The 27510-nt window shown below is 44.9% G+C and overlaps 1 protein-coding gene across 2 annotated transcripts in view; it reads right to left on the bottom strand.

Moving 5' to 3' along the window:
• Positions 1-27510, bottom strand: part of LOC139381672 (centrosomal protein of 170 kDa-like) — a 101130-nt gene that overhangs the window by 17007 nt on the left and 56613 nt on the right. For both annotated transcript variants that reach the window (XM_071125356.1, XM_071125357.1), the window contains exons 8-12: positions 21344-21808; positions 15748-16337; positions 13441-13575; positions 7117-7252; positions 5388-6950 (exon numbers count right to left, since the gene is read on the bottom strand). In XM_071125356.1, coding sequence (XP_070981457.1) covers positions 5388-6950; positions 7117-7252; positions 13441-13575; positions 15748-16337; positions 21344-21808 — 2889 coding nt within the window. The remainder of the gene's footprint in view (positions 1-5387; positions 6951-7116; positions 7253-13440; positions 13576-15747; positions 16338-21343; positions 21809-27510) is intronic.

Genomic DNA, 27510 nt, shown 5'->3' with positions numbered 1-27510 from the left:
TTGGCGGTGTTGGAAGCGTAACTGTGTTGGCGCTGTCAAATCAGTCAGCAGCTGCTCTTGCTGCCATTGTCAGGAAGCCACACCCATCCCACTTCCATTAGAAGTTCAGAAGGAGAAAGTGTAGGATATATAGAAATAATGATGCTGAAATCATGAGGGTTTCTACCCTCATCTTTACATTCCAGTATTCAAACTTGTAAACGAGAAATGGGATTTCTCTTAATGTGACACCATGCAGCCAATGGCAACGTCCGCTTGAGGTATAATGCCAGGAGCTGCGTGTGGATTTAATAACTCTAACGCAGTTCCACCTCCAACACCACCAGAACAACCGCTATGCGGATGTCGGCTAGAATATGGTAGAATCTGAACCTCGTTTCAGTTGAAGGGTGTGGATCTGATATAATCTAAGCCTCTTGTTTCAGTTGAAGGGTGTGGATCTGATAGAATCTAAGCCTCTTGTTTCAGTTGAAGGGTGTGGATCTGATAGAATCTAAGCCTCTTGTTTCAGTTGATGGGTGTGGATCTGATAGAATCTAAGCCTCTTGTTTCAGTTGAAGGGTGTGGATCTGATAGAATCTAAGCCTCTTGTTTCAGTTGATAGGTGTGGATCTGATAGAATCTAAGCCTCTTGTTTCAGTTGAAGGGTGTGGATCTGATATAATCTAAGCCTGTCGTTTCAGTTTGAAGTTTTCTATTTACATAACGATGAAAATAATGTAATTGAAGCAATTTCGAGGCTGTATCTAGAATGAAAGTCTATCATTTGCAGAGCTTGTGTTAATAATGTCATTATTAGGAACAATGACAAACACCAGTTAAAAAGGCAGACTGATTCCTGTCAGCTGACACACAACAAAAGCATCAAATGAGGGCGCCCCATCACCCAAGCATCAAACAAGAAGGCATGGATATCTTGGAGGACATGTTAAGCTATTGTTTCTCACAATGTCACATCTGCGCAAAATGTGTAATGTACAGTGTTGACCAAATGCTCTCTAAAGATTTAAAATATATCAATTGGATTCACTGTAGCAAAATCTTAACTACATGACAAGTTCTAATATGCTATGGCAATGTCTTAAATAACCATTTCCACTAGGGGGAGTACAGCCCTTAAACAACAGAGCCCAGTGCTGATCACAACATTGCTTATGTCTTACATCAGCAATGAGGCTAGGTTCCCTCAGTGACAATTGTCTTAATCTGTTTGGCTCTGTATCGCCAATTAAGATACACTAAAAGATCAGTCAGCTTTGGCCGATAACAATGTCACTTCTAGCCAATTTGAAACTTGTGCCCATAGTATTTAGACCAGGGCTCTCCAACCCTGTTCCTGGAGAGCTACCCTCCTATAGGTTTACACCAGGGCTCTCCAACCATGTTCCTGGAGAGCCACCCTCCTGTAGGTTTACACCAGGGCTCTCCAACCCTGTTCCTGGAGAGCCACCCTCCTGTAGGTTTACACCAGGGCTCTCCAACCCTGTTCCTGGAGAGCCACCCTCCTGTAGGTTTTCGCTCCAAACCGAGTTTTAGCTAACCTGGTTCAGCTTATCAAGCAGCTAATTATTAGAATCAGGTGAGCAAGATTAGAGTTGGAGTGAAACCCTACAGGACGGTATCTCTCCAGGAACAGGGTTGGAGTGAAACCCTACAGGACGGTATCTCTCCAGGAACAGGGTTGGAGTGAAATCCTACAGGACGGAATCTCTCCAGGAACAGGGTTGGAGTGAAACCCTACAGGACGGTATCTCTCTCCAAGAACAAGGCACACACTAAACACCACCACACACACACACACACGTGCTAAACACCACCACACACGCTAACCACCACCACACCACTACACGCGCTAAACACCACCACACACACACACTAAACACCACCACACCACACACGCTAAACACCACCACACCACACACGCTAAACACCATCACACACACATGCTAAACACCACCACACCACACACGCTAAACACCATCACACGCACATGCTAAACACCACCACACCACTACACACGCTAAACACCATCACACGCACATGCTAAACACCACCACACCACTACACACGCTAAACACCACCACACACTAAACACCACCGCACACACCCCACACACTAAACACCCCCCCCCCCCCCCCCACACACATTATACACCACCACACCGCACACACACTAAACACCACCACACCGCACACACACTAAACACCACCACACATTCCACACACTAAACACCAACACACACACTAAATACCACCACACCGCACACACACTAAACACCACACCGCACACACACTAAACACCACACCACACACACACTAAACACCACCACACACACACTAAACACCACCACACACACACACTAAACACCACCACACACACACACTATACACCACCACACACACACACACACTATACACCACCACAAACACACACTATACACCACCACACACACACTATACACCACCACACACACACACTATACACCACCACACACACACACTATACACCACCACACACACACACTATACACCACCACACACACACACTATACACCACCACACACACAACACAACCACACTATACACCACCACACTAAACACCACCGCACACACACACTAAACACCTCCACACCACCACACTAAACACCACCACACACACTAACCACCACCACCACACACACACACTAACCACCACCACACACACACACTAACCACCACCACACACACACTAACCACCTCCACCACACACACACACTAAACACCTCCACACCACCACACTAAACACCACCACACACACTAACCACCACCACCACACACACACTATACACCACCACACACACACACTATACACCACCACACACACACACTATACACCACCACACACACACACTATACACCACCACACACACACACTATACACCACCACACACACAACACAACCACACTATACACCACCACACTAAACACCACCGCACACACACACTAAACACCTCCACACCACCACACTAAACACCACCACACACACTAACCACCACCACCACACACACACACTAACCACCACCACACACACACACTAACCACCACCGCACACACACTAAACACCACCACACATTCCACACACTAAACACCAACACACACACTAAATACCACCACACCGCACACACACTAAACACCACACACCACACCGCACACACACTAAACACCACACCACACACACACTAAACACCACCACACAACACACACAAGGACAAGGACAAACACTGACCACAGCACACACATGGACAGGAACAAATACTGACCACAACACACACATGGACAATGACAAACACTGACCACAACACACACGGACAAAGACAAACACTGACAACGACAGGACAGGAAAAAGGGCAAGCCTATCCAAGAATCACAATGATGTAAAAGAGGAACAATTCTAAACATTCCTTCACACCACATTATTTTCATGATTTTATATTTTTTATTTCACCTTTATTTAACCACGTAGGCTAGTTGGGAACAAGTTCTCATTTACAACTGCGACCTGGCCAAGATAAAGCAAAGCAGTACGACACAAACATCAACAGAGTTAGTTACACACGGAATAAACTAACATACAGTCAATAACACAATATAAAAAAGTCTAGTGTGTGCAAATGAGGTAAGATAAGGGAGTTAAGGCAATAAATAGGTTATAGTGGTGAAATAACTACAATTTAGCAATTAAACACTGGAGTGATAGATGTGCTGAAGATGAATGTGCAAGTAGAGATACTGGGGTGCAAAGGAGCAAAAATAAATAAATAACAGTATGGGGATGAGGTAGTTGGATGGGCTATTTACAAGATGGGCTATGTATAGGTGCAGTGATCTGTGAGCTGTTGTCAGAACAGCTGGTGCTTAAAGTTAGTGAGGGAGATATGAGTCTCCAGCTTCAGAGATTTTTGCAATTAGTTCCAGTCATTGGCAGCAGAGAACTGGAACAAAAGGCGGAATTAGCTTTGGGGGTGACCAGTGAAATATACCTGTTGGAGCACGTGCTACGGGTGGGTGCTGCTATGGTGACCAGTGAGCTGAGATAAGGTGGTGCTTTACCTAGCAAAGACTTATAGATGACCTGGAGCCAGTGGGTTTGGTGACGAATATGAAGAAAGAGCCAGCCAACAAGAGCATACAGGTCGCAGTGTTGGGTAGTATATGGGGCTTTGGTGACAAAACTGTGATAGACGGCATCCAATTTGCTGAGTAGAGCGTTGGAGGCTATTTTGTAGAAGAGTTTACAGTCTAACCAGACACCTAGGTATTTGTCCACATATTCTAAGTCAGAACTGTCCAGAGTAGTGATGCTGGACGGACAGGCAGGTGTGGGCAGCGATCGGTTGAAGAGCATGCATTTAGCTTTACTTGCATTTAAGAGCCGTTGGAGGCCACGGAAGGAGAGTTGTATGGCATTGAAGCTCATCTGGAGGATAGTTCATACAGTGCCCAAAGAAGGGACAGAAGTATACAGAATGTTATCGTCTGCGTAGAAGTGGATCAGAGAATCACCAGCAGCAAGAGCTTCATCATTGATGTATACAGATAAGAGAGTTGGCCCGAGAACTGAACCCTGTGGCACCCCCATAGAGACTATAAACTATCAAAAAAATCAGCAATTTAATGGGTATATTTACCAACGTTTCGGCATCACTGTGACTTCCTCAGGGTAATGTCATGAATACTTGCACCAGGTGCTTGCACTGAGTGTCTACATAACCTGGTTTAAGTATTCATGACATTACCCTGAGAAAGGCACAGTGATGCCGAAACGTTGAAAAATACACACTACATTTCTGGGAGATTATACATGGAGTGTGTGACTTTATTTTGATAGTTTATTCACCGTTAGTCAGCACCTCCACACAAACTATTATTCTGGGTGTGCACCAGCTCATGTTTTTTAACCCCCATAGAGACTTCCAGAGGTCCGGACAACAGGCCCTCCGATTTGGCAGACTTAACTCTGTCTGAGAAGTAGTTGTTGAACCAGGCGAGGCAGTCATTTGAGAAACCAAGGCCGTTGAGTCTGCCGATAAGAATGTGGGGATTGACAGAGTCGAAAGTCTTGGCCAGGTCTATGAATACAGCTGCACAGTACTGTCTCTTATCGATGGCAGTTCTGATATCATTTAGGACCTTGAACGTGGCAGAGGTGCACCCGTGACCAGCTCGGAAACCAGATTGCATAGCGGAGAAGGTACGGTTGGAGGGTGTGGGGGATTTGGAAACAACGGGATGAAAAAAACACAGTTGACTTGTTCTTTAAATGTTTACATTAAATAATAAAATACTGAGAGTTTCAATCTGTCCTTTATTTTCTGAGTGAACCTATCAGAGATGAGAACATGATCTCACCTGAGGGAGTGCTGTGGATGGAGGAGCTGATTCTGGACTTGGCCTCGGTCAGCTTGGACACACTGTTGGCCCTCATGCGAGGAGCCAGTTTGTTGTCGGTGGGGGAGCGGAGGCCCAGGCGCAGTATGGTCTCTGCAGACAGGCGAGGGGAGGAGGTGCTGCTCCGACCTACTGTACACTCTGAGTCACTACGGGCTGAGATGGAGCCCAGCCGTGTCCTCCTGGGCTGGGCCAACATGTCCAGCCGCGAGGGCCCTTTACGACCAGATGGAGGCTTGGATGTGGAACTGGTGGTGGACACCTCGGAGGCCACAGACATCCTGTCTGCATCGGCCTGGTCCGTGTCGGATGTGTCCCCCAGCCGGGCCCGGCGGAGCAGGGAGGTTCTGGTAGGCCGTGGCTGGGGCAGAGAGGCCTGTTTCCCCAGGGAGGAAGCTGTGGCGGCCTGGAGAGTCTTACTAGACTTACTGGAGCTGGTCTTGCAGCTGGATTTGGCTTCCAGTTTGGAATGTAGCAGGTCATCCGTAGAGGTGAAGTGGCTGCGGCCGTACGTGCGACTATGCAAACTCTCCTGGTCAGAGGAAAGAATGTCGGAGATGGGGAAGGACGAGGTCTGTTCGTCATCTGTGAGATCCTGGGAGGGTTGGCGTGCCCGCGACGAGGCAGGCTGGACAGAGCGGCGAGCATCTAGCCGGCTGGGATCAGTTCTGGTCTTGGTCTTTCTCTCCAAGCGCTCGCGAGCGTTGGTGCTGGTAGCGGTTTTGGAGGTTGAGCCCAGGTTGCTCTTCTCCTTGTACAGGCTGCTGAGGGAGCGGCGTTTCTGGTGAGCTGGTTTCTTCTCTCCCTCCCCTTCCGCCTGCTTGTAGGTGCTGGCCGTGTCCACTTCTGACTCAGGGGAGAAGAAGCCTGCACGGTTGGCTCTGTCCAGCTTGTTCTCAGCCCTCAGCTTGGCCTCCAGGAAGGCCATGACAGCCTCTGTGTCCTTCAGCAGGGTGGCTGTGTCCATGCTGCCCACAGAGTCACTGCGCTCACTGTGCTCGCGGCCCAGGACACCGGCATCACCTTTGATCCGAGGGATCAGCTCGATGGGCACCACACCACTGGGCTTCTCAATGGTGAAGCTGCCCTGACGGACTAGAGACTTGCCCCCTGACTTCTCCCCCCTGTCCCCTCCTCCTTTGCTGTGGTGCTGAATCCTATCCTCCGCCCGCCTCCTCCTCTCCTCGGACCTCTTCTCACTGCTGCTCATAGGTCTGAGAGAGGGCTTGGAGGAGGCCTGTAGTGGGGCCTTGGTCTGGTTCATCATATCCCCCTCCTCTATGGAGGTAAAACACGCCCTGTCTCCTTTATTCTCCACCTGCCTCTCCTTTTCCTGGGGCTCCGTATCCTGTTTCTCCCCGATCTCTGAGCGATGCAGGCCCAGGCCGCACAAGCTCTTCCCTGGCTTGACCCGGGGGTCGTCGATGGGGAGCTGGGGGAGGGTCCTGCGTTTACGCTCGGTGAGACTGGAGGTGGCAGAGCTGGTACTTCGGATGGAAACGCCCGACTCAAAGGCATCCGCTTCTGGAAGAAAAAAACAAATAGTAAAGCTACATTTCTTAATCAAATTAAATAAATATTGCTCAACCATAGTAATTTAGTGCCATTATGTGATGAAAATACACCTTAGTTAAGACAGATGCAGATTGACATTAGCCTGATTTTGGTAAATATAGGAGCCCTACTGTACCTCTCTGCTGATGGACGAAGGCAGGTGACTCAGCACCAGACCCCTCTGGGTCGGTTCTGGTGTGGTTTGCAGCTGGAGTGGTCCACTGAGACACCCAGTGACTACTGCCCACTGCCACCGAGTCCTCAGACATACTCTGACAAGAGAGAAGAGAGCGCAGACACAGTTAGCCTAGCCTCTTGTCAGACTCGTGGCATTCCACTCCATTTCGAGAAACAGCGGTTGTGGGAAAAGACTATAGTTAACCTACTAAATCAACCGGATCCCTGCTACTGGCCACCTAGAGCTGGAGGAAGTACTCACATGTAGCGGAGGACACAGAAGACAACTCTGCGCCATTCATTCACCTCTGAGTGGCCTTATGTTTAAGTGATGAGCCTGAAGAGTTATCATTCTCATTACGTATTAGCTGGTGTAGAAGAGAGGGCCCAGAGTAGCCAAGGGAGGTGATAGGTGGGAATGAAGACCCATGATTGTAGAAAACAATACTTGAATTTATTACAGATGCAGGATTTCAGAATAAATGGCTTGTCTCACACAGTTGTCCATAGCAGCAACATTCAGGATACGAAATCTCACAAAAATGATGGCGTTTCTAAAGCTCAGCCCCTTAATAGGGCTCCTACTTCAGCTTAGACTTGGCTTGAATGCTAAACAGTATACCTAGAGATTACCCCTTTTCCAGCTCTAAACAGAGCAACTCTCGATTACTGGGACTAAAGAGAGTCTATCAGAACAGCCTAAATCAACTGCCTGTACAAACAGGCCGCAACAAACAAACTGCTATGGAGAACATTACGAAATGGTGTTCAACCCTGAGCTGAGAAAAAAGGACAGCATGTATCCCTTCACTACTCAACTCCACCAACACTTATTAACCAATGAGAATGAGCATTTCATTTGAAGAACTTTACTTGTTAAATTAGACCAGGTAGCACTTTGGGAAACATTCTTTAAATTAATTGCATGAATTAGATTAAATGACCATATTTAGTCATGTCATTTAGTCATGTCCACTTCAGTTTAAAAGAGAGCTAAATTGAACATGATTAGAAATACTACTGTGGGAGAAAGGACTACTGTGGGAGAAAGGATGAATGTGTCACTGTCTGTCCATGTGTCTGTCAACTCAAATCTTTCTCTCGACCTGTGTGTACCTACAGTTGAAGTCGGAAGTTTACATACACCTTAGCCAAATACATTTAAACTCAGTTTTTCACAATTCCTGACATTTAATCCTAGTAAAAATGCCCTGTCTTAAGTCAGTTAGGATCACCACTTTATTTTAAGAATGTGAAATGTCAGAATAATAGTAGAGAGAATGATTTATTTCACCTTGTATTTCTTTCATCACATTCCCAGTGGTTTACATAAACTCAAAAAGTGCAATCTTTGTCCCCATGTGCAGTTGCAAACTGTAGTCTGGCTTTTTTATGGCGGTTTTGGAGCAGTGGCTTCTTCCTTGCTGAGCAGCCTTTCAGGTTATGTCGATATAGGAATCGTTTTACTGTGGATATAGATACTTTTGTACCCGTTTCCTCCAGCATCTTCACAAGGTCCTTTGCTGTTGTTCTGGGATTGATTTGCAATTTCTGCACCAATGTTCGTTCATCTCCAGGAGACAAAATACGTCACCTTTCTGAGCGGTATGATGGCTAAGTGGTCCCATGGTGTTTATACTTGTGTACTATTGTTTGTACAGATGAATGTGGTACCTTCAGGCATTTGGAAATTGCTCCCAAGGATGAACCAGAGGTGTGGAGGTCTACAATTTTTTTTCCCGAGGTCTTGGCTGATTTCTTTTGATTATCCCATGATGTCAAGCAAAGAGGCACTGAGTTTAAAGGTAGGCCTTGAAATACATCCACAGGTACACCTCCAATTGACAAAAATTATGTCAATTAGCCTATCAGAAGCTTCTAAAGTCGTGACATCATTTTCTGGAATTTTCCAAGCTGTTTAAAGGCACAGTCAACTTAGTGTATGTATACTTCTGACCCACTGGAATTGTGATACATTGAATTATAAGTGAAATAATCTGTCTATAAACAATTGTTGGAAAAATGACTTGTGTCATGCACAAAGTAGATGTCCAACTGACTTGCCAAAACTATAGTTTGTTAACAAGAAATGTGTGGAGTGCTTGAAAAACTAGTTTTAATGACTCCAACCTAAGTGTATGTAAACTTCCAATATGCAATATGAATGACAGTCATCCAATATGCTGTAATAGAAATATGTTCATAAAAAATGTTCATTAAATCAGATTGACGATTGTAGACTATACTAGACTATTGTGGACTATACTAAACTGTTGTAGACTATCTTAGCATATTGTAGACTATACTAGACTATTGTAGACCATACTAGACTGCTGTAGCCTATACTAGCCTATTGTAGACTATTGTAGACCATACTCGACTATTGTAGACCATACTAGACTATTGTGGACTATACTAGACTGTTGTAGCCTATACTAGACTATTGTAGACCATACTAGACTATTGTGGACTATTGTAGACCATACTAGACTATTGTCGACTACACTAGACTGTTGTGGACTATACTAGACTGTTGTGGACTATACTAGACTGTTGTAGACCATCCTAGACTATTGTGGACTATATACAGTCTCCTTCCTCCCTTTGTGGCTTGTATGGAACTTGCCTGGAGGGGACAGAGCTTCATTTCTCATCTCTCTATGAACTAGGTCACAGACTGAGTGGCCTACTCTGTGAATAACAAGGACGCGGGGAGTGCCTGGCTGACACACAACTACTCCCCTTCCAATAGAGTAATCTTAATGCAATCTGGAGTTCTTGCTTTCCTATATTTATAGAACAGATGTAATTCATTTGATCCCCATGTTGTTGCAGGACATTTTGTGTATATTATTCGCATTTAAAAAGGAATCTAAAGTTTGTCATTTCCACTAACATTTCTGACTTCATTTGCACCAACTAAAATGTATCAAAGCCTACAAAAATGTCCATTCATTATAATCCACACAATAATTCACATTTCCTGTTGCTGCAGGATTATTTTGCCTGTGAGAAACCTGAGATCATCTGTAAATATACTGAACAAAAATGTAATTGCAACATGTAAAGTGTTGGTCCCATGTTTCATGAGCTAAAATAAAAAGCAAAAAAGCTTATTTCTCTCAAATTGTGTGCATAAATGTGTTTACATCCCTGTTAGTGAGCATTTCTCCTTTGTCAAGATAATCCATCCACCTGACAGGTGTAGCATACATATCAAGAAGCAGATTAAACAGCATGATCATTAACATATGTAGTTCTGTCCTTGAGCTGTTCTTGTCTAATGATGTTCTGTATTATGTCATTCTGTATTATGTTTCATGTTTTGTGGGGACCCCAGGAAAAGTAGCTGTTGCTTTAGCAACAGCCTTTTGGGGATCCTAATAAAATACAACCCCACCCCAAAAAAAACACAGGTGCAACTTGTGCTGGGGATAATAAAAGGCCACTCTAAAATGTTCAGTTCTGTCACACAACACAACGGCACAGATGTCTCAGATGTCGATCAGCCACTGCTTGGGCTACAATAGCTATTTTGCCAATTGGCCTGGACACCTTTTACAGCTGACACGGAGCCCCGCCGATCCATCATGACTGGTCTACTGACGTAATCGTCCGAGAGGGCTTCAACAGACTATTAATTCGAGACGTCCCCCTAAGGCCCTTCTGCTAGACTGCTAGACCCGGCCCGCTAGCTGTCTGAATCGCCGTGCCTCCAGCTCGCTTAACTACACACTGGACCCTATGATCACTTGGCTACGCATGCCTCTCCCTAATGTCAATATGCATTGCCCATTGCTGTTTTGGTTAGTGATTATTGTCTTATTTCACTGTAGAGCCTCCAGCCCTGCTCAATATGCCTTAACTAGCATTTTGTTCCACCTTCAACACATGTGGTGACCTTGCCTGGTTTAAATGGTGTCTCTAGAGACAAAACCTCTCTCATTGTCACTCAATGCCTAGGTTTCTCTCCACTCTGCTGTCTTCAACCTGGATCTCAGCGACCACTGCCTCATTGCCTGCGTCCGTAACGGGTCCGCGGTCAACTGAACAACCCTCCTCACTGTCAAACGCTCCTTAAAACACTTTAGTGAGCAGACCTTTCTAATCGACCTGGCCAGGGAATCCTGGAAGGATGTTGATCTCATTCCATCAGTAGAGGATGCCTGGTTATTCTTTAAAAGTGCTTTCCTCACCATCTTAAAAAAGCATGCCCCATTCAAAAAAAATTGAACCAGGAACAGATGTAGCCCTTGGTTCACTCCAGACCTGACTGCTCTTGACCAGCACAAAAACATCCTGTGGCGTACTGCATTAGCATCGAATAGCCCCTGCGATATGCACAGTTAAGGCAGTTAAGAAAGCAAAGGCTAACTTTTTCAAACAGAAATTTGCATCCTGTAGCACAAACTCCAAAAAGTCATGGGACACCTCCCAGCTGCCCACTGCACTAAGGCAAGGAAACACTGTCGCCACAAATAAATCCACGATAGTTGATAATTTCAGTAAGCATTTTTCTAAGGCTGGCCATGCATTCCACCTGGCTACCCATACCCCGGTCAACAGCTCTGCACCCCCCACAGCCTCCCCATTTCTCATTCACCCAAATCCAGATAACTGATGTTCTGAAAGAGCTGCAAAATCTGGATCCCTACAAATTAGCTGGGCTAGACAATCTGGACCCTCTCTTTCTAAAATGATCCACCGCAACCCCTATTACTAGCCTGCTCAACCGCTCTTTTGATTTGATATTTGTATCGTCTGAGATCCCTCAAGATTGGAAAGCTGCTGTGGTCATCCCCCTCTTCAAAGAGGGAGACACCTTAGATCCAAACTGTTACAGACCTATATCTATCCTACCCTGCCTTTCAAAAGGTCTTCGAAAGCCAAGTTAACAAACAGATCACCGACCATTTCGAATCCCACCGTACCTTCTCCACTTTGCAATCTGTTTTCCGAGCTGGTCATGGGTGCACCTCAGCCACGCTCAAGGTCCTTAACGATATCATAAACGCCATCGAAGAAAATCCAATGCAGCTGTATTCATCGACCTGGGCAAGGCTTTCGACTCTGTCAATCATCACATTCTTATCAGCAGACTCAACAGCCTTGGTTTCTCAAATGACTGCCTCACCTGATTCACCAACTACTTCTCAGATAGAGTTCTGTGTGTCAAATCCTGTTGCCCGGACCTCTGGCAGTCTCTATGGGGGTGCCACAGGGTTCAATTCTCGGGCCAACTCTTTTCTCTGTATACATCAATGATGTTGCTCTTGCTGCTGGTGATTCTCTGATCCACCTCTACGCAGATGACACCATTCTGTATACTTCTGGCCCTTCTTTGGACACGGTGTTAACTAACCTCCAGATGAGCTTCAATGCCATACAAATCTCCTTCTGTGGCCTCCAACTGCTCTTAAATGCAAGTAAAACTAAATGCATGCTCTTCAACCGATCGCTGCCCACACCTGCCTGCCTGTCTAGCATCACTACTCTGGACAGTTCTGACTTAGAATATGTGGACAACTACAAATACCTAGGTGTCTGGTTAGACTGTAAACTCTCCTTCCAGACTCACATTAAGCATCTGCAATCCAAAATTAAATCTAGAATCAGCTTCTTACTTTGCAATAAAGCATCCTGCACTCATGCTGCCAAAAACGGACTATCCTACCGATCCTTGACTTTGGCGATGTCATTTACAAAATAGCCTCCAACACTCTACTTAGCAAATTGGATGCAGTCTATCACAGCGCCATCAGTTTTGTCACCGAAGCCCCATATACTACCCACCACTGCGACCTGTATGCTCTCGTTGGCTGGCCCTCGCTTCATATTCGCCGCCAATTCACTGGCTCCAGGTCATCTATAAGTCTTTGCTAGGTAAAGCCCCGCCTTATCTCAGCTCACTCTGCCAATGACTGGAACGAATTGCACCCCAGTATCTCTATTTGTACATTCATCTTCTGCACATCTATCACTCCAGTGTTTAATTGCTAAATTGTAATTCCTTCGCCACAACGGCCTATTTATTGCCTAATCTCCCTTTTCTTACCTAATTTGCACAGACTGTATATAGATTTTCTATTGTGTTACTGACTGTATGTTTGTTTATTCCGTGTGTAACTCTGTGTTGTTGTTTGTGTCGCACTGCTTTGCTTTATTTTGATAAAGGTTGCAGTTGTAAATGGGAACTTGTTCTCAACTGGTCTACCTGGTTAAATAAAATGTTTAAAAAAAATCATTTGCAATCATTTTTGTCACTATGGAAGGGGTGTTTTACCTCGGATGGAAGGCAGCTTGGTTTCACCGTTTCTCCCATCTCTGTGGTCTTCCTCTCCTTCGTCCCCCCTCCTCCTTGTTGTAGTTCTACTGGTCCTGAGACAGACAGATCCTGGTTCTGCTCCATCCCGAACACCTGAGTATTAAGGTAATAAAGAGCTACATGACTTTCCACTGTAGTCTAGTCTACTCAATAGATAAAGGTGGCTGATATTGGACCAACATGAGGGCCAGAGACAATTAAAGCACAGCCCCATACATCCACACAAGGCCAGTGCCATGGTAACAGCACTAGAAAGAACACACATTACAGCCATGGAAAAAAAAACAAAGAGCAGTGTGCCAATTAGTGTGTCAGCTAATTATAGGAATTACCATAATCACACTTCTAGTTTAGAGAAGACTACCCAGTCCATGCTCTGAATAAAACTGACAACCAATTATTTTATTTAACTAGGCAAGTCAGTTAAGAACAAACTATTATTTACAGTGATGGCCTAGGAACAGTGGGTTAACTGCTTTGTTCAGGGGCAGAACAACAGACTTTTACTTTGTCAGCTCAGGGATTCAATCTAGCAACCTTTCGGTTAGTGGCCCAATACTCTAACCACTAGGCTACCTGCCACCAATGCCACCCCCCAACCCACTCCCCTATTCATCCATGCCCCAAATACCATATTTTATGTCCCAAATACATGTTTAATGAGTGAATAAAGTACATATCAGGGCAACATGTTTAAACCAAGTTTATTTGGGGTAATCTTAAGCCGCAGCAGTAAACTCTTCTCTACTTCCGAGAATCTCCCTTCTAGAAATCGTTTCATTCAGCATGAGAAAGCACACAGGCAGCTGTTACATGAGCAAATAATGGAGAGAGCGCGATTGTGAGCCGGAAAATGCCATTTGGAGCCCGTTAGATTTGCTCTACAGCTGTGATCAGACTGAGCACTACACTCTTAGAAAAAAGACTCCCAAAAGGGTTCTTGGGCTGTCCCCCCTTTTGATTCCAGGTAGAACCCTTTTGGGATTTATGTAGTACCCTCTGTGGAAAGGGTTCTACATGTAACCCAAAAGGGTTCTTCAAAGGGGTACAGTCCCAAAATGTTTTGCATGTCAGCAATCAAGTTTTCAAGATATTGGACTTTCAAAAAGCTAATTGTAACTTGCCACATAACCATGACACAAAATGCACCATATGATGAAAAACACGTGATGATGTGGCAAGTTATAATTTACTTTTTGAAAGTCATATATCTTGACAACTTGATTGCTGACATGCAAAACATTTTGGGACTGTATCAGCAGTGGACTAATGAAACAAATTCTAAAATATAGTTTTTGAGTGGATTATTCCTTTAAAGGATTTATGTGGTTTTAATCGTGTGTTTTTATGATGGCAGCTGTTACGCTGGATTGGGCCAGACAAGTTATACACACTACACTCTTAGAAAAATGGGTTCCAAAAGAGTTCTTTGATTGTACGATAGCCCTTTTTGGTTCCATGTAGAACCCTTTCCACAGAACCATTTTTGGTTCCATGTAGAACCCTCTGTGGAAAGGGTTCTACATGGAACCCTTTTGGGTTCTACCTGGAACCAAAAAGGGTTCTTCAAAAGGTTCTTCTATGGGGACAGCTGAAGAAACCTTTAAGGTTCTAGATAGCACCTGTATGATAGCCCACTCTCTCAATGTTCATATGAGCTAATCCTAATAAAAACAGAGATTTGAGGGAAATAGACCCCCATCTCAGGGCGAGATGTACCATTTCCTAATACTAACAGTGACATTTCTTTATTGCTATACTATTGAAAATTAGAGTTTTAGTGAAAGTGCCTGATCAAGAACTTCACTGCACCAAAGTTTGAAAGGAATTTTAGATGACATATTGTACAAGGTAAATATTTTAAATAGTCTCGTAATGACCACATTGTTGGACATGAAATACATTACGAAATGAAATCCAATTTCCCTTTACCCATGGGTCACAGAGGACTAGAGGACTTAGTCAAATGCTTCTCATTCGAAAAATAGCAATGTAATAGATCAATGTGACGGCAGGTCATTACAGCTCAAAAGCTCAGCATGCTTAGTGGACGTTATTTATGGAGGATATTTCAGAAAACCATAGAAAAATAGCACGGAGAACTTGGTCATTCTTACTTTCAAACCAAGTCAGCTTTCCTACATGCAATTCAGATAATATAAAAATAAAATGACATTGGTATTCCTTACGATTTTCACAGCAACCCAACCCACAATGATATATCCTTGAGCGGAGTGTGAATATACATCAGAAAGCTGACCATACCTTGTCTATCATGCGCCTGGCCTCCTCCTCCTCAGGGTTGCGGTTCTCCAACTCGATGGTGTAGGTTCCTTTATCACTCTGGTCATCCTCCTGCTCCCTGTCCCTGTCCCCCTGAGACCGAGGGGTCCTCAGACCCTCCTCACTGGGGCTGGGCTCAGTGGTCTGGTGGCCTGTACTGACCGAGCTCCTCCCTATGCTTTGGTCCTCAGACCTCTGCTTCATCAGAACTCGAGCGGCAGTGGGGGCTCCCGCTATCAGGGCCGCTGATAACGGGGCCTTACTGAAGTCTGTGGTCATGGTGGAAGGGGCCTTAGAGTGGGAGGGGGGGGTGGGGCAAAGAGCCTCCCTGGCCGCACCCCCAAGCAGCGGTGCAGTCTGGGAGAAGGAGTAGGAGCGTCGCTTGCGGGGGTTGTCATCGTTGTAGAATTCGATCATGAAGGTAGTCCTGTTGCCGGTAGTCCGACCCCACTGACCTCCCTGTCCTCCCTGCGCCGACCTCAGCCTCTCCTCCAGAGCCAGCCTCCGGCTGCCGAAGCGCAGGCCAATTCCGTTCTCAGAGTCACTCTGGGTACCGTCCTCATGCTTGCAGCCTGGGAGAAGCAAGACAGGAGGAGAGCACAGACCCATAACATCTAACCTCTGACCTTTCAACTGCTAATCATGACCTAGAGAAAGGACAGATAGTCCTCTATGATGGAATCTAATGTCTCCAGACTTCACCCAGCCACAGTACTACTAGCCCTGCCTCCCTGTGGGCAGAGGGGGAGAGGGGAGGGGGTTGGAGGGTGGAGCTGGAGCAGGAAGGGAAGAGGGAGGGAAAGCGGGGGCTCAGGAAGTAGCATGCAGTCAGACGTGACAGTGGTGGGTTCAGAGACAGAATATTACCAGGCCACTCTGGAAACAGAGGCCTTTCATGCAGCAGCAGACAAACAATCTGTTAGGAGCCTCACAATGCTGCGTGTCTCTGGGTGACTAGAGGTGGCTGGCCCCGGCCACAACACCGCCGGCCCCACATGAGTCAGACTGCATCTCCTCCACTCCACCTCATCACACACAGCACACATCAAGCAAAAACAAAACAGTTAAATCTACTACACAGTACAGAAACAATCAACACAGTTAACCCTACAACACAGTACAGAGACAATCAACACAGTTAACCCTACAACACAGTACAGAGACAATCAACGTGGTTAACTCATCAATCCACACAAAATACCCCATAATGACAAAGAGAAAACAGTATTTTTAAAGACTGAAATATAAAATGTATATAAGTATTCAGACCCTTTACACAATACTTTGTTGAATCATCTTTGGCAGAGATTACGGGTTCAAGTCGGGGCTCTAGCTGTGCGACTGTGCACCACTGAGCACGCCTCACACACATACAGCTCTCTGTCCCTGGGGCTGATGACTGCACTGAGCACCACTGAGCACGCCTCACACACAGCTCTCTGTCCCTGGGGCTGATGACTGCACTGAGCACCACTGAGCACGCCTCACACACAGCTCTCTGTCCCTGGGCTGATGACTGCACTGAGCACCACTGAGCACGCCTCACACACAGCTCTCTGTCCCTGGGCTGATGACTGCACTGAGCACCACTGAGCACGCCTCACACACACACAGCTCTCTGTCCCTGGGCTGATGACTGCACTGATGACTGCACTGAGCACGCCTCACACACACACAGCTCTCTGTCCCTGGGGCTGATGACTGCACTGAGCACACCTCACACACACACAGCTCTCTGTCCCTGGGGCTAATGACTGCACTGAGCACGCCTCACACACACACAGCTCTCTGTCCCTGGGGCTGATGACTGCACTGAGCACACCTTACACACACACAGCTCTCTGTCCCTGGGGCTGATGACTGCACTGAGCACACCTCACACACACACACAGCTCTCTGTCCCTGGGGCTGATGACTGCACTGAGCACCACTGAGCGCGCCTCACACACACACAGCTCTCTGTCCCTGGGGCTGATGACTGCACTGAGCACGCCTCACACACACACAGCTCTCTGTCCCTGGGGCTGATGACTGCACTGAGCACCACTGAGCACGCCTCACACACATACAGCTCTCTGTCCCTGGGGCTGATGACTGCACTGAGCACCACTGAGCACGCCTCACACACAGCTCTCTGTCCCTGGGGCTGATGACTGCACTGAGCACCACTGAGCACGCCTCACACACAGCTCTCTGTCCCTGGGCTGATGACTGCACTGAGCACCACTGAGCACGCCTCACACACACACAGCTCTCTGTCCCTGGGCTGATGACTGCACTGAGCACCACTGAGCACGCCTCACACACACACAGCTCTCTGTCCCTGGGCTGATGACTGCACTGAGCACCACTGAGCACGCCTCACACACACACAGCTCTCTGTCCCTGGGCTGATGACTGCACTGAGCACCACTGAGCACGCCTCACACACAGCTCTCTGTCCCTGGGCTGATGACTGCACTGAGCTCCACTGAACATGCCTCACACAAACATGCACACCTCCAAAGCTCACAGTCCTGACCGCCTGCAGCATGAGAACTCCAACCACAACACCGACCCCTGTTTCTTCCTCCCCTCGATCCCACAGCTAGACTCCCACAATAGCCTCTGGAAGGTACAGCTTCAGAATACACCCCATAAATCAAGTACAGGAGAAACGCCTCAAAGTACAGCAGCCAAACATTGCATTTATTTATTTATTTTACTAGGCAAGTGAGTTAAGAACAAATTCTTATTTTCAATGGAACAGTAGGTTACAGTGGGTTAACTGCCTGTTCAGGGGCAGAATGACAGATTTGTACCTTGTCAGCTCGGGGATTTGAACTTGCAACCTTTCGGTTACTAGTCCAACGCTCTAGGCTACCCTAGGCTACCCTGTCGCCCCAATACCGTATACGCTGTAGCACTCAGCAGCTCAGCCTCTGACTTCCCTTTTGTACATGCTATGTGCTTCATAAATCTCCATTTATACCACTCTGTCTGCACCCCACCCCCAGGCACAGCTATCGTACACCAGAAATTAGCAGTCATTTATTTAGCCAGCTCCAAAGAGTAGCTAGCACCCAGCCCACACTCTCTATTGAGTGCTGTCAAACAGCGTCCCACAAAAGGCCCAGAGATGGTCATGAAGATTCAGACAGAGATAGTGACAAGGCTCCAATTAAAATGTGAAACAACTAAAGCACTATGTGGATGAATCATTAAGGCGATGGGATGGACGTGGCTTGGCTCCTTGGTGTACAGCAGAAAATGAGTGCTGTATGCAGGGAGAATGGAGAATGGGTGAGGCAGGCAGAAAGGCAGGTGGCCTACTGTGCCATCCATGCTAAGCTCAGTCAATGGGTGTCAGAGCTGGGAGATGGCTGGGGGATTTAGAAGTGCTGGGGACTAATCCTGAGGAAGTAGACAATTCGGACTGCCATTAACAAAGCCATGCCTAGTCTCTCTTGTATTACTGTAAATGGAAGGCTGAGAGATTTAAGAATGAAGAATCATTAGAATCAGAGTGGGAGGATGTACATAGATAGTCATAGAGTGTCTCCGTCACTGATATACAGTACAAAGGAAGGTTGGACTTTATTTGCTTCAGGGTGGGGACCTTAATACAAATACATGAACAGACAATATTTAATATAAGGGACCTTTAGAGTTACATCATTACATCATGGAGATGATATGACATCACAGGGAATTTTGTCTGCGCAGAGTCACCTTGAGAAGAAGAATCATACAGCTAGATACTGTAAGCCATTCAGATGAGTAGCGTGTAAAGCCTTCTTGCAGGATGAAAGTCAGATCAGGCTACAGGAGGAGTAAACAGGCCATGGCCTTTCCTGCCTTCTCTCCTGTCTGACTGCCTACAGGAGGAGTAAACAGGCCATGGCCTTTCCTGCCTTCTCTCCTGTCTGACTGCCTACAGGAGGAGTAAACACACCATGGTCTTTCCTGCCTTCTCTCCTGTCTGACTGACTACAGGAGGAGTAAACAGGCCATGGCCTTTCCTGCCTTCTCTCCTGTCTGACTGACTACAGGAGGAGTAAACAGGCCATGGCCTTTCCTGCCTTCTCTCCTGTCTGACTGCCTACAGGAGGAGTAAACAGGCCATGGCCTTTCCTGCCTTCTCTCCTGTCTGACTGCCTACAGGAGGAGTAAACAGGCCATGGCCTTTCCTGCCTTCTCTCCTGTCTGACTGCCTACAGGAGGAGTAAACAGGCCATGGCCTTTCCTGCCTTCTCTCCCGTCTGACTGCCTACAGGAGGAGTAAACAGGCCATGGCCTTTCCTGCCTTCTCTCCTGTCTGACTGACTACAGGAGGAGTAAACAGGCCATGGCCTTTCCTGCCTTCTCTCCTGTCTGACTGTCTACAGGAGGAGTAAACAGGCCATGGCCTTTCCTGCCTTCTCTCCTGTCTGACTGACTACAGGGGGAGTAAACAGGCCATGGCCTTTCCTGCCTTCTCTCCTGTCTGACTGCCTACAGGAGGAGTAAACAGGCCATGTCCTTTCCTGCCTTTTCTCCTGTCTGACTGCCTGCTGTACTGCAGCTACAGGCATTAGAAAAGTGGAAGTAATTCTTTAATGTCGGAAAGATCAGAACCAAGGCTAAGCAAGGATCTCCTGCTCCAATACACACAGCATACAGTAGATTACATGAAAAGCCTGAGAACAATGACAGGTATGGGCCATATTTAAATCTACATATTTTACCTTTATTTAACTAGGCAAGTCAGTTAAGAACAAATTATATTTACAATGACCAGCCTGAGGACATTGACAGGTATGGGCCATACAGTAGGTTACATGACCAGCCTGAGGACATTGACAGGTATGGGCCATACAGTAGGTTACATGACCAACCTGAGGACATTGACAGGTATGGGCCATACAGTTGGTTACATGACCAGCCTGAGGACATTGACAGGTATGGGCCATACAGTAGGTTACATGACCAGCCTGAGGACATTGACAGGTATGGGCCATACAGTTGGTTACATGACCAGCCTGAGGACATTGACAGGTATGGGCCATACAGTAGGTTACATGACCAGCCTGAGGACATTGACAGGTATGGGCCATACAGTAGGTTACATGACCAGCCTGAGGCCATTGACAGGTATGGGCCATACAGTAGGTTACATGACCAGCCTGAGGACATTGACAGGTATGGGCCATACAGTAGGTTACATGACCAGGTATGCGTAATTGAAGTCTGGTTGGTTAATGGTCATGGTCATTAATAATGGTCATTACTGTATCAGGAGAGCCGCTATTCTAGGTGTTTCGAGGTAAACACTAGTCTTACTTTAGATGATAAGATTTAAAAAAAATGTAGCCTCTGTTTTTAGCGAGTACGGGATGAGCTTTATTAAGAGGATACATTTTACAAGATCTCGCAAAAAACCTCCTAAAATAACTCAAACACTCATGGCTTTTAGCAGTAAAACACATGTTGATCAGATCAGCAACATTGTGAGGTTAGCAAGGTTAGATATACAACAGTTAGTAGAGGGTGGGGACCTTAATAGCAACAGAAACTGTGGGACAGAGAGAAAGACAAGCAGGCAGGATATGGCCCTCACCTTTGAGCCTGTGGAAGTGGACGGGGACATCACTCTTGATGCTCTTGCTGTCCTCCTCTGTGGACTCACTGTGCACCGTGGGGGGGTCATTGTGGGCCAGCCAATCAGCCACTTTGCTCTCAGAGGCCATCATGGCGGCCTGTAGGGTGCTGAGGTCCTTGCTCCCCGGCTGGGGGTCCTTCTTAGGCCGGGGCCGGTGGTCCGGAGTCAGTTTGGACACATGGTCCTTAATCCTGACCTTGCCAGGGGAGGTGTCATCAAACTCGATGGTGAAGGCGTGAGGTGAGGCGTGGCCCTGAGCGCTGCTGGCGGTGGTAGCAGCAGCCACCTCAGTGTCTTTGGTAGGGATTTCATGAATGCTGTCCTCAGCCATCTGAGACTCCTTGGTGGGGATCTCAAAGTAGCTGGGCTCAGGAACCAGACCATCCTCCATAGGCCTCTCACTCCTCTTAGGCTCTCTGCCGTCTGTAGGTTCACAAAGAGGAGAACACTGGGGATCAGTATCTAGAGGTCAGAGGTTACGGGCCCCAAATGGGCCGCTCAGCTATGTCTGTTCTGAGTCTCACCATAAGTCTGAATCAGTGTCTGCGGCCCTGGCAGAACACAGTCCTCTCTTTATTTATGTAACCTGTATTTAACTAGGCAAGTCAGTTAAACAACAAATTCTCATTTACAATGACGACCTACCAAAAGGCTAAAGGCATCCTGCAGGGACAGGGGCAGGGATTAAAATAAAAAAATACAGGACAAAACACACATCATGACAAGAGAGACACCACTACACTACATAAAGAGAGGCCTAAGACAACACCGCATGGTAGCAACACAACATGACAACAACATGGTAGCAACACAACATGACAACAACATGGTAGCAAAACAACATTGCAGCAGCACAACATGGTAGCAGCACAAAACACGGTACAAACATTATTGGGCACAGACAATAGCACAAACGCAAGGTACAGACAATACATCATGCGAAGCAGCCACAGCTGTCAGTAAAAAGGGTTGGAGATAAAACGGTCCAGTTTGAGTGTTTTTTTGCAGCTCGTTCCAGTCACTAGCTGCAGTGAAATGAAAAGACAAGCGACCCAGGAATGTGTGTGCTTTGGGGACCTTTAATAAAATGTGACTGGAAGGAATGGGTGTTGTATGTGGAGGATGAGGGCTGCAGTAGCTATCTCAGATAGGGGGGAGTGAGGCCTAAGAGTGTTTTATAAATAAGCATCAACCAGTGTGACTTGCGATGAGCATACAGAGATGACCAGTTTACAGAGGAGTATAGAGTGCAGTGATGTGTCCTATAAGGAGCATTGGTGGCAAAACAGGTCAGGCTGTGCTGGAGCCCAGGCAGGCAGGCACAAAGCCATATAGTGTAACTTACTTAATAATGTCACTTACTTAATAATGACTGTGTAACTTCCTTTTGATTATGTGGCAAGGCATTATGGCATATGTGTAGACCATCTAGATTATACGTATGACAAAGTGAGCAGCTGAGTTGTTCTTGGAAAGTACAAGTTAGTTTTGTACATTTCTTCCCTTATGTAGTAAGGGAACAACATCAAAGTCAAATATGCTAAGTTTAATAGCTACTGGGATTTAGGAGCCCCCAATAAGGCCACATCTTTCTCAGAAGTTATATCTCTCAATTCAACTTGAAAGTAAGTCATGTTTGTATCTCTTTGAAAACAGAGAAGCTCCTGAAAGCATGACTGCAAATATCTGTGGCTTTCAACAAAGTAAAAAAAATGGAGTGAAATGAGACATAACGTTGTCCATTTAGAGGACTATATTCAAACTGATACCCCTTGCATCAGGTCCTAGATTATAGTCACCAACAGGTCTGGTGGTAAATAAGGCTGTGCTTTCAGGTTTCATCCTATCCAAGCATCAAACAAATACCCACTGCTTCCACAAACAACACCACCACAACTTCATCTTAGAACCTCCCTTTTTTTAAATAAATACTACCACCCTTCCGCTAAAGATTTCATGATGAATCATGTGACTCAATTCTAAAGCACTGAGGGTCACGGTGATCATTCATTTAACAGGAACACTGTACATTAGAGCAGTGGGTCCCAACATTTTTTCGGTTACTATACCACCAACTGAATTTTGCTCTGTCCAGTGAACCCCTGAAGTACCCCCTCATGTGCATTTTACCAGTAGGTCTATGGTCTCATGAGTCTACTCAAGTACCCCCTGAGGATTGGCCAATTACCCCCAGGGGTCATTAGAGTACATGAGACACACACACAGAATAACTAACATCACCCATATTAATACATATTCCTGACAGCATTACAAACACCACCCATATTAATACATATTCCTGACAGAGCATTACTAACAACACCTATATTAATACATATTCCTGACAGAGCATTACTAACAACACCTATATTAATACATATTCCTGACAGAACATTACTAACAACACCTATATTAATACATATTCCTGACAGAACATTACTAACAACACCTATATTAATACATATTCCTGACAGAACATTACTAACAACACCTATATTAATACATATTCCTGACAGAGCATTACAAACACCACCCATATTAATACATATTCCAGACAGAACATTACTAACAACACCTATATTAATACATATTCCTGACAGAGCATTACTAACAACACCTATATTAATACATATTCCTGACAGAGCATTACTAACAACACCTATATTAATACATATTCCTGACAGAGCATTACTAACAACACCTATATTAATACATATTCCTGACAGAGCATTACTAACAACACCTATATTAATACATATTCCTGACAGAGCATTACTAACAACACCTATATTAATACATATTCCTGACAGAACATTACTAACAACACCTATATTAATACATATTCCTGACAGAACATTACTAACAACACCTATATTAATACATATTCCTGACAGAGCATTACAAACACCACCCATATTAATACATATTCCTGACAGAGCATTACTAACAACACCTATTTTAATACATATTCCTGACAGAGCATTACAAACACCACCCATATTAATACATATTCCAGACAGAACATTACTAACAACACCTATATTAATACATATTCCTGACAGAGCATTACAAACACCACCCATATTAATACATATTCCTGACAGAGCATTACTAACAACACCTATATTAATACATATTCCTGACAGATCATTACTAACATCACCCATATTAATACATATTCCTGACAGAGCATTACAAACACCACCCATATTAATACATATTCCTGACAGAACATTACTAACATCACCCATATTAATAAATATTCCTGACAGCATTACAAACACCACCCATATTAATACATATTCCTGACAGATCATTACTAACAACACCCATATTAATACATATTCCTGACAGATCATTACTAACAACACCTATATTAATACATATTCCTGACAGAACATTACTAACAACACCTATATTAATACATATTCCAGACAGATAATTACTAACAACACCTATATTAATACATATTCCTGACAGAGCATTACTAACAACACCTATATTAATACATATTCCTGACAGAGCATTACTAACAACACCTATATTAATACATATTCCTGACAGAGCATTACTAACAACACCTATATTAATACATATTCCTGACAGCATTACTAACAACACCTATATTAATACATATTCCTGACAGAGCATTACTAACAACACCTATATTAATACATATTCCTGACAGAACATTACTAACAACACCTATATTAACACATATTCCTGACAGATCATTACTAACAACACCTATATTAATACATATTCCTGACAGAGCATTACTAACAACACCTATATTAATACATATTCCTGACAGATCATTACTAACAACACCTATATTAATACATATTCCTGACAGAACATTACTAACACCTATATTAACACATATTCCTGACAGAACATTACTAACAACACCTATATTAATACATATTCCAGACAGATAATTACTAACAACACCTATATTAATACATATTCCTGACAGAGCATTACTAACAACACCTATATTAATACATATTCCTGACAGAGCATTACTAACAACACCTATATTAATACATATTCCTGACAGAGCATTACTAACAACACCTATATTAATACATATTCCTGACAGCATTACTAACAACACCTATATTAATACATATTCCTGACAGAGCATTACTAACAACACCTATATTAATACATATTCCTGACAGAACATTACTAACAACACCTATATTAATACATATTCCTGACAGATCATTACTAACAACACCTATATTAATACATATTCCTGACAGAACATTACTAACAACACCTATATTAATACATATTCCTGACAGAGCATTACTAACAACACCTATATTAATACATATTCCTGACAGAACATTACTAACAACACCTATATTAATACATATTCCTGACAGAACATTACTAACAACACCTATATTAATACATATTTATGACAGTAACCACATAACAGTATAAACCTAAGGAGTCTGGTAGGCTCCCTGACTGAGTCTGTAATAGCTACATGTTCCAAGCAGACCACCATAGTCCCTGTGCCCAAGAAAGTGAAGGTAACCTGCCTAAATGACTACAACGCCTTAGCACTCATGTCGGTAGCCATGAAGTGCTTTGAAAGGCTGGTCATGGCTCACATCAACACCGTCATCCCAGAAACCCTAGACACACTCCAATTTGTATACCTCCCCAACAGATGCAATCTCACTCGCACTCCCCACTGTCCTTTCCCACCTGGACAAAAGGAACACCTATGTGAGAATGCTGTTCACTGACTACAGCTCAGCGCTTAACACCATAGTGCCCTCAAAGCTCATCACTAAGCTAAGGACCCTGGGACTAAACCCCTCCCTCTGCAACTGGATCCTGGACTTCCATGGGTGCATGCTTAGTTCCCTCCAGTACTCCCTGTTCACCCACGACTGCGTGGCCAAACACGACTCCATCACCATCATTAAGTTTGCCGATGACACAACAGTGGTAGGCCTGAACACCGACAACGATGAGACAGCCTATAGGGAGGAGGTTAGAGACCTGGCAGTGTGGTGCCAGGACAACCTCTCCCTCAGTGTGAGCAAGACTAAGGAGCTGATCATGGACAACAGGAAAAGAAGGGCCGAACAGGCCCCCATTAACATTGACGGGGCTGTTGTGAAGAGGGTCGAGAGTATCCACATGTGGTATCCACATCACTAACAAACTATCATGGTGCACACACACCAAGACAGCCGTGAAGACGTCTGGGCGGCCTTCCCCCACTCCACCCCAACACCTATTGGGTGTCCTACAGCCACCAAGCCTGGCCTAATCTTTAATGCTGTTACTCCAGCCCAGCACAACTTAATGGGATCTTCTGGACCAACACAAACACACACCATGCATATCCACACAGTATACTGAGTCACATGGCCATTACCCTCAATACACAAAGACCAGATGAGCCTGGGAATTAACATGAAGCCACCATCTCACTACTTACAGAAAGTATTCTTTACGTTCCAAGTTTACATATAGTTCTGTTAGAACAACAGCATTACTTCAGAACACACATTACATAGGGGCCAAAAATCAACCAGGAACACCTGCCAGTTCAGAAAAAGAGATCCCACGGAAGAAGATAGTTCATGTTGATTTGACCTCAAGCCATCAGGAATGTCATTTAATTGTCATTTGTGTTCATGAAAGAGTGACAATTAATATTTGTACATTTAATCATGTCCTAGAGTAGCTTATCTAATGTACTGTACATTTAATTAATAATTTCCTACTGTAGCTCATCTAATATACTGTACATTTAATTAATCATGTCCTACTGTAGCTTATCTAATGTACTGTACATTTAATGAATCATGTCCTAGAGTAGCTCATGTAATGTACTGTACATTTAATGAATTATGTCCTAGAGTAGCTCATGTAATGTACTGTACATTTAATGAATCATGTCCTAGAGTAGCTCATGTAATGTACTGTACATTTAATGAATCATGTTCTAGAGTAGCTCATCTAATGTACTGTACATTTAATTAATCATGTCCTAGAGTAGCTCATGTAATGTACAGTACATTTAATGAATCATGTCCTAGAGTAGCTCATGTAATGTACTGTACATTTAATGAATCATGTTCTAGAGT

Source organism: Oncorhynchus clarkii, chromosome 23 (assembly GCF_045791955.1).
Source record: "Oncorhynchus clarkii lewisi isolate Uvic-CL-2024 chromosome 23, UVic_Ocla_1.0, whole genome shotgun sequence".
NCBI lineage: Eukaryota > Metazoa > Chordata > Actinopteri > Salmoniformes > Salmonidae > Oncorhynchus > Oncorhynchus clarkii.
This window is presented reverse-complemented; position numbering and strand designations above follow the sequence as displayed.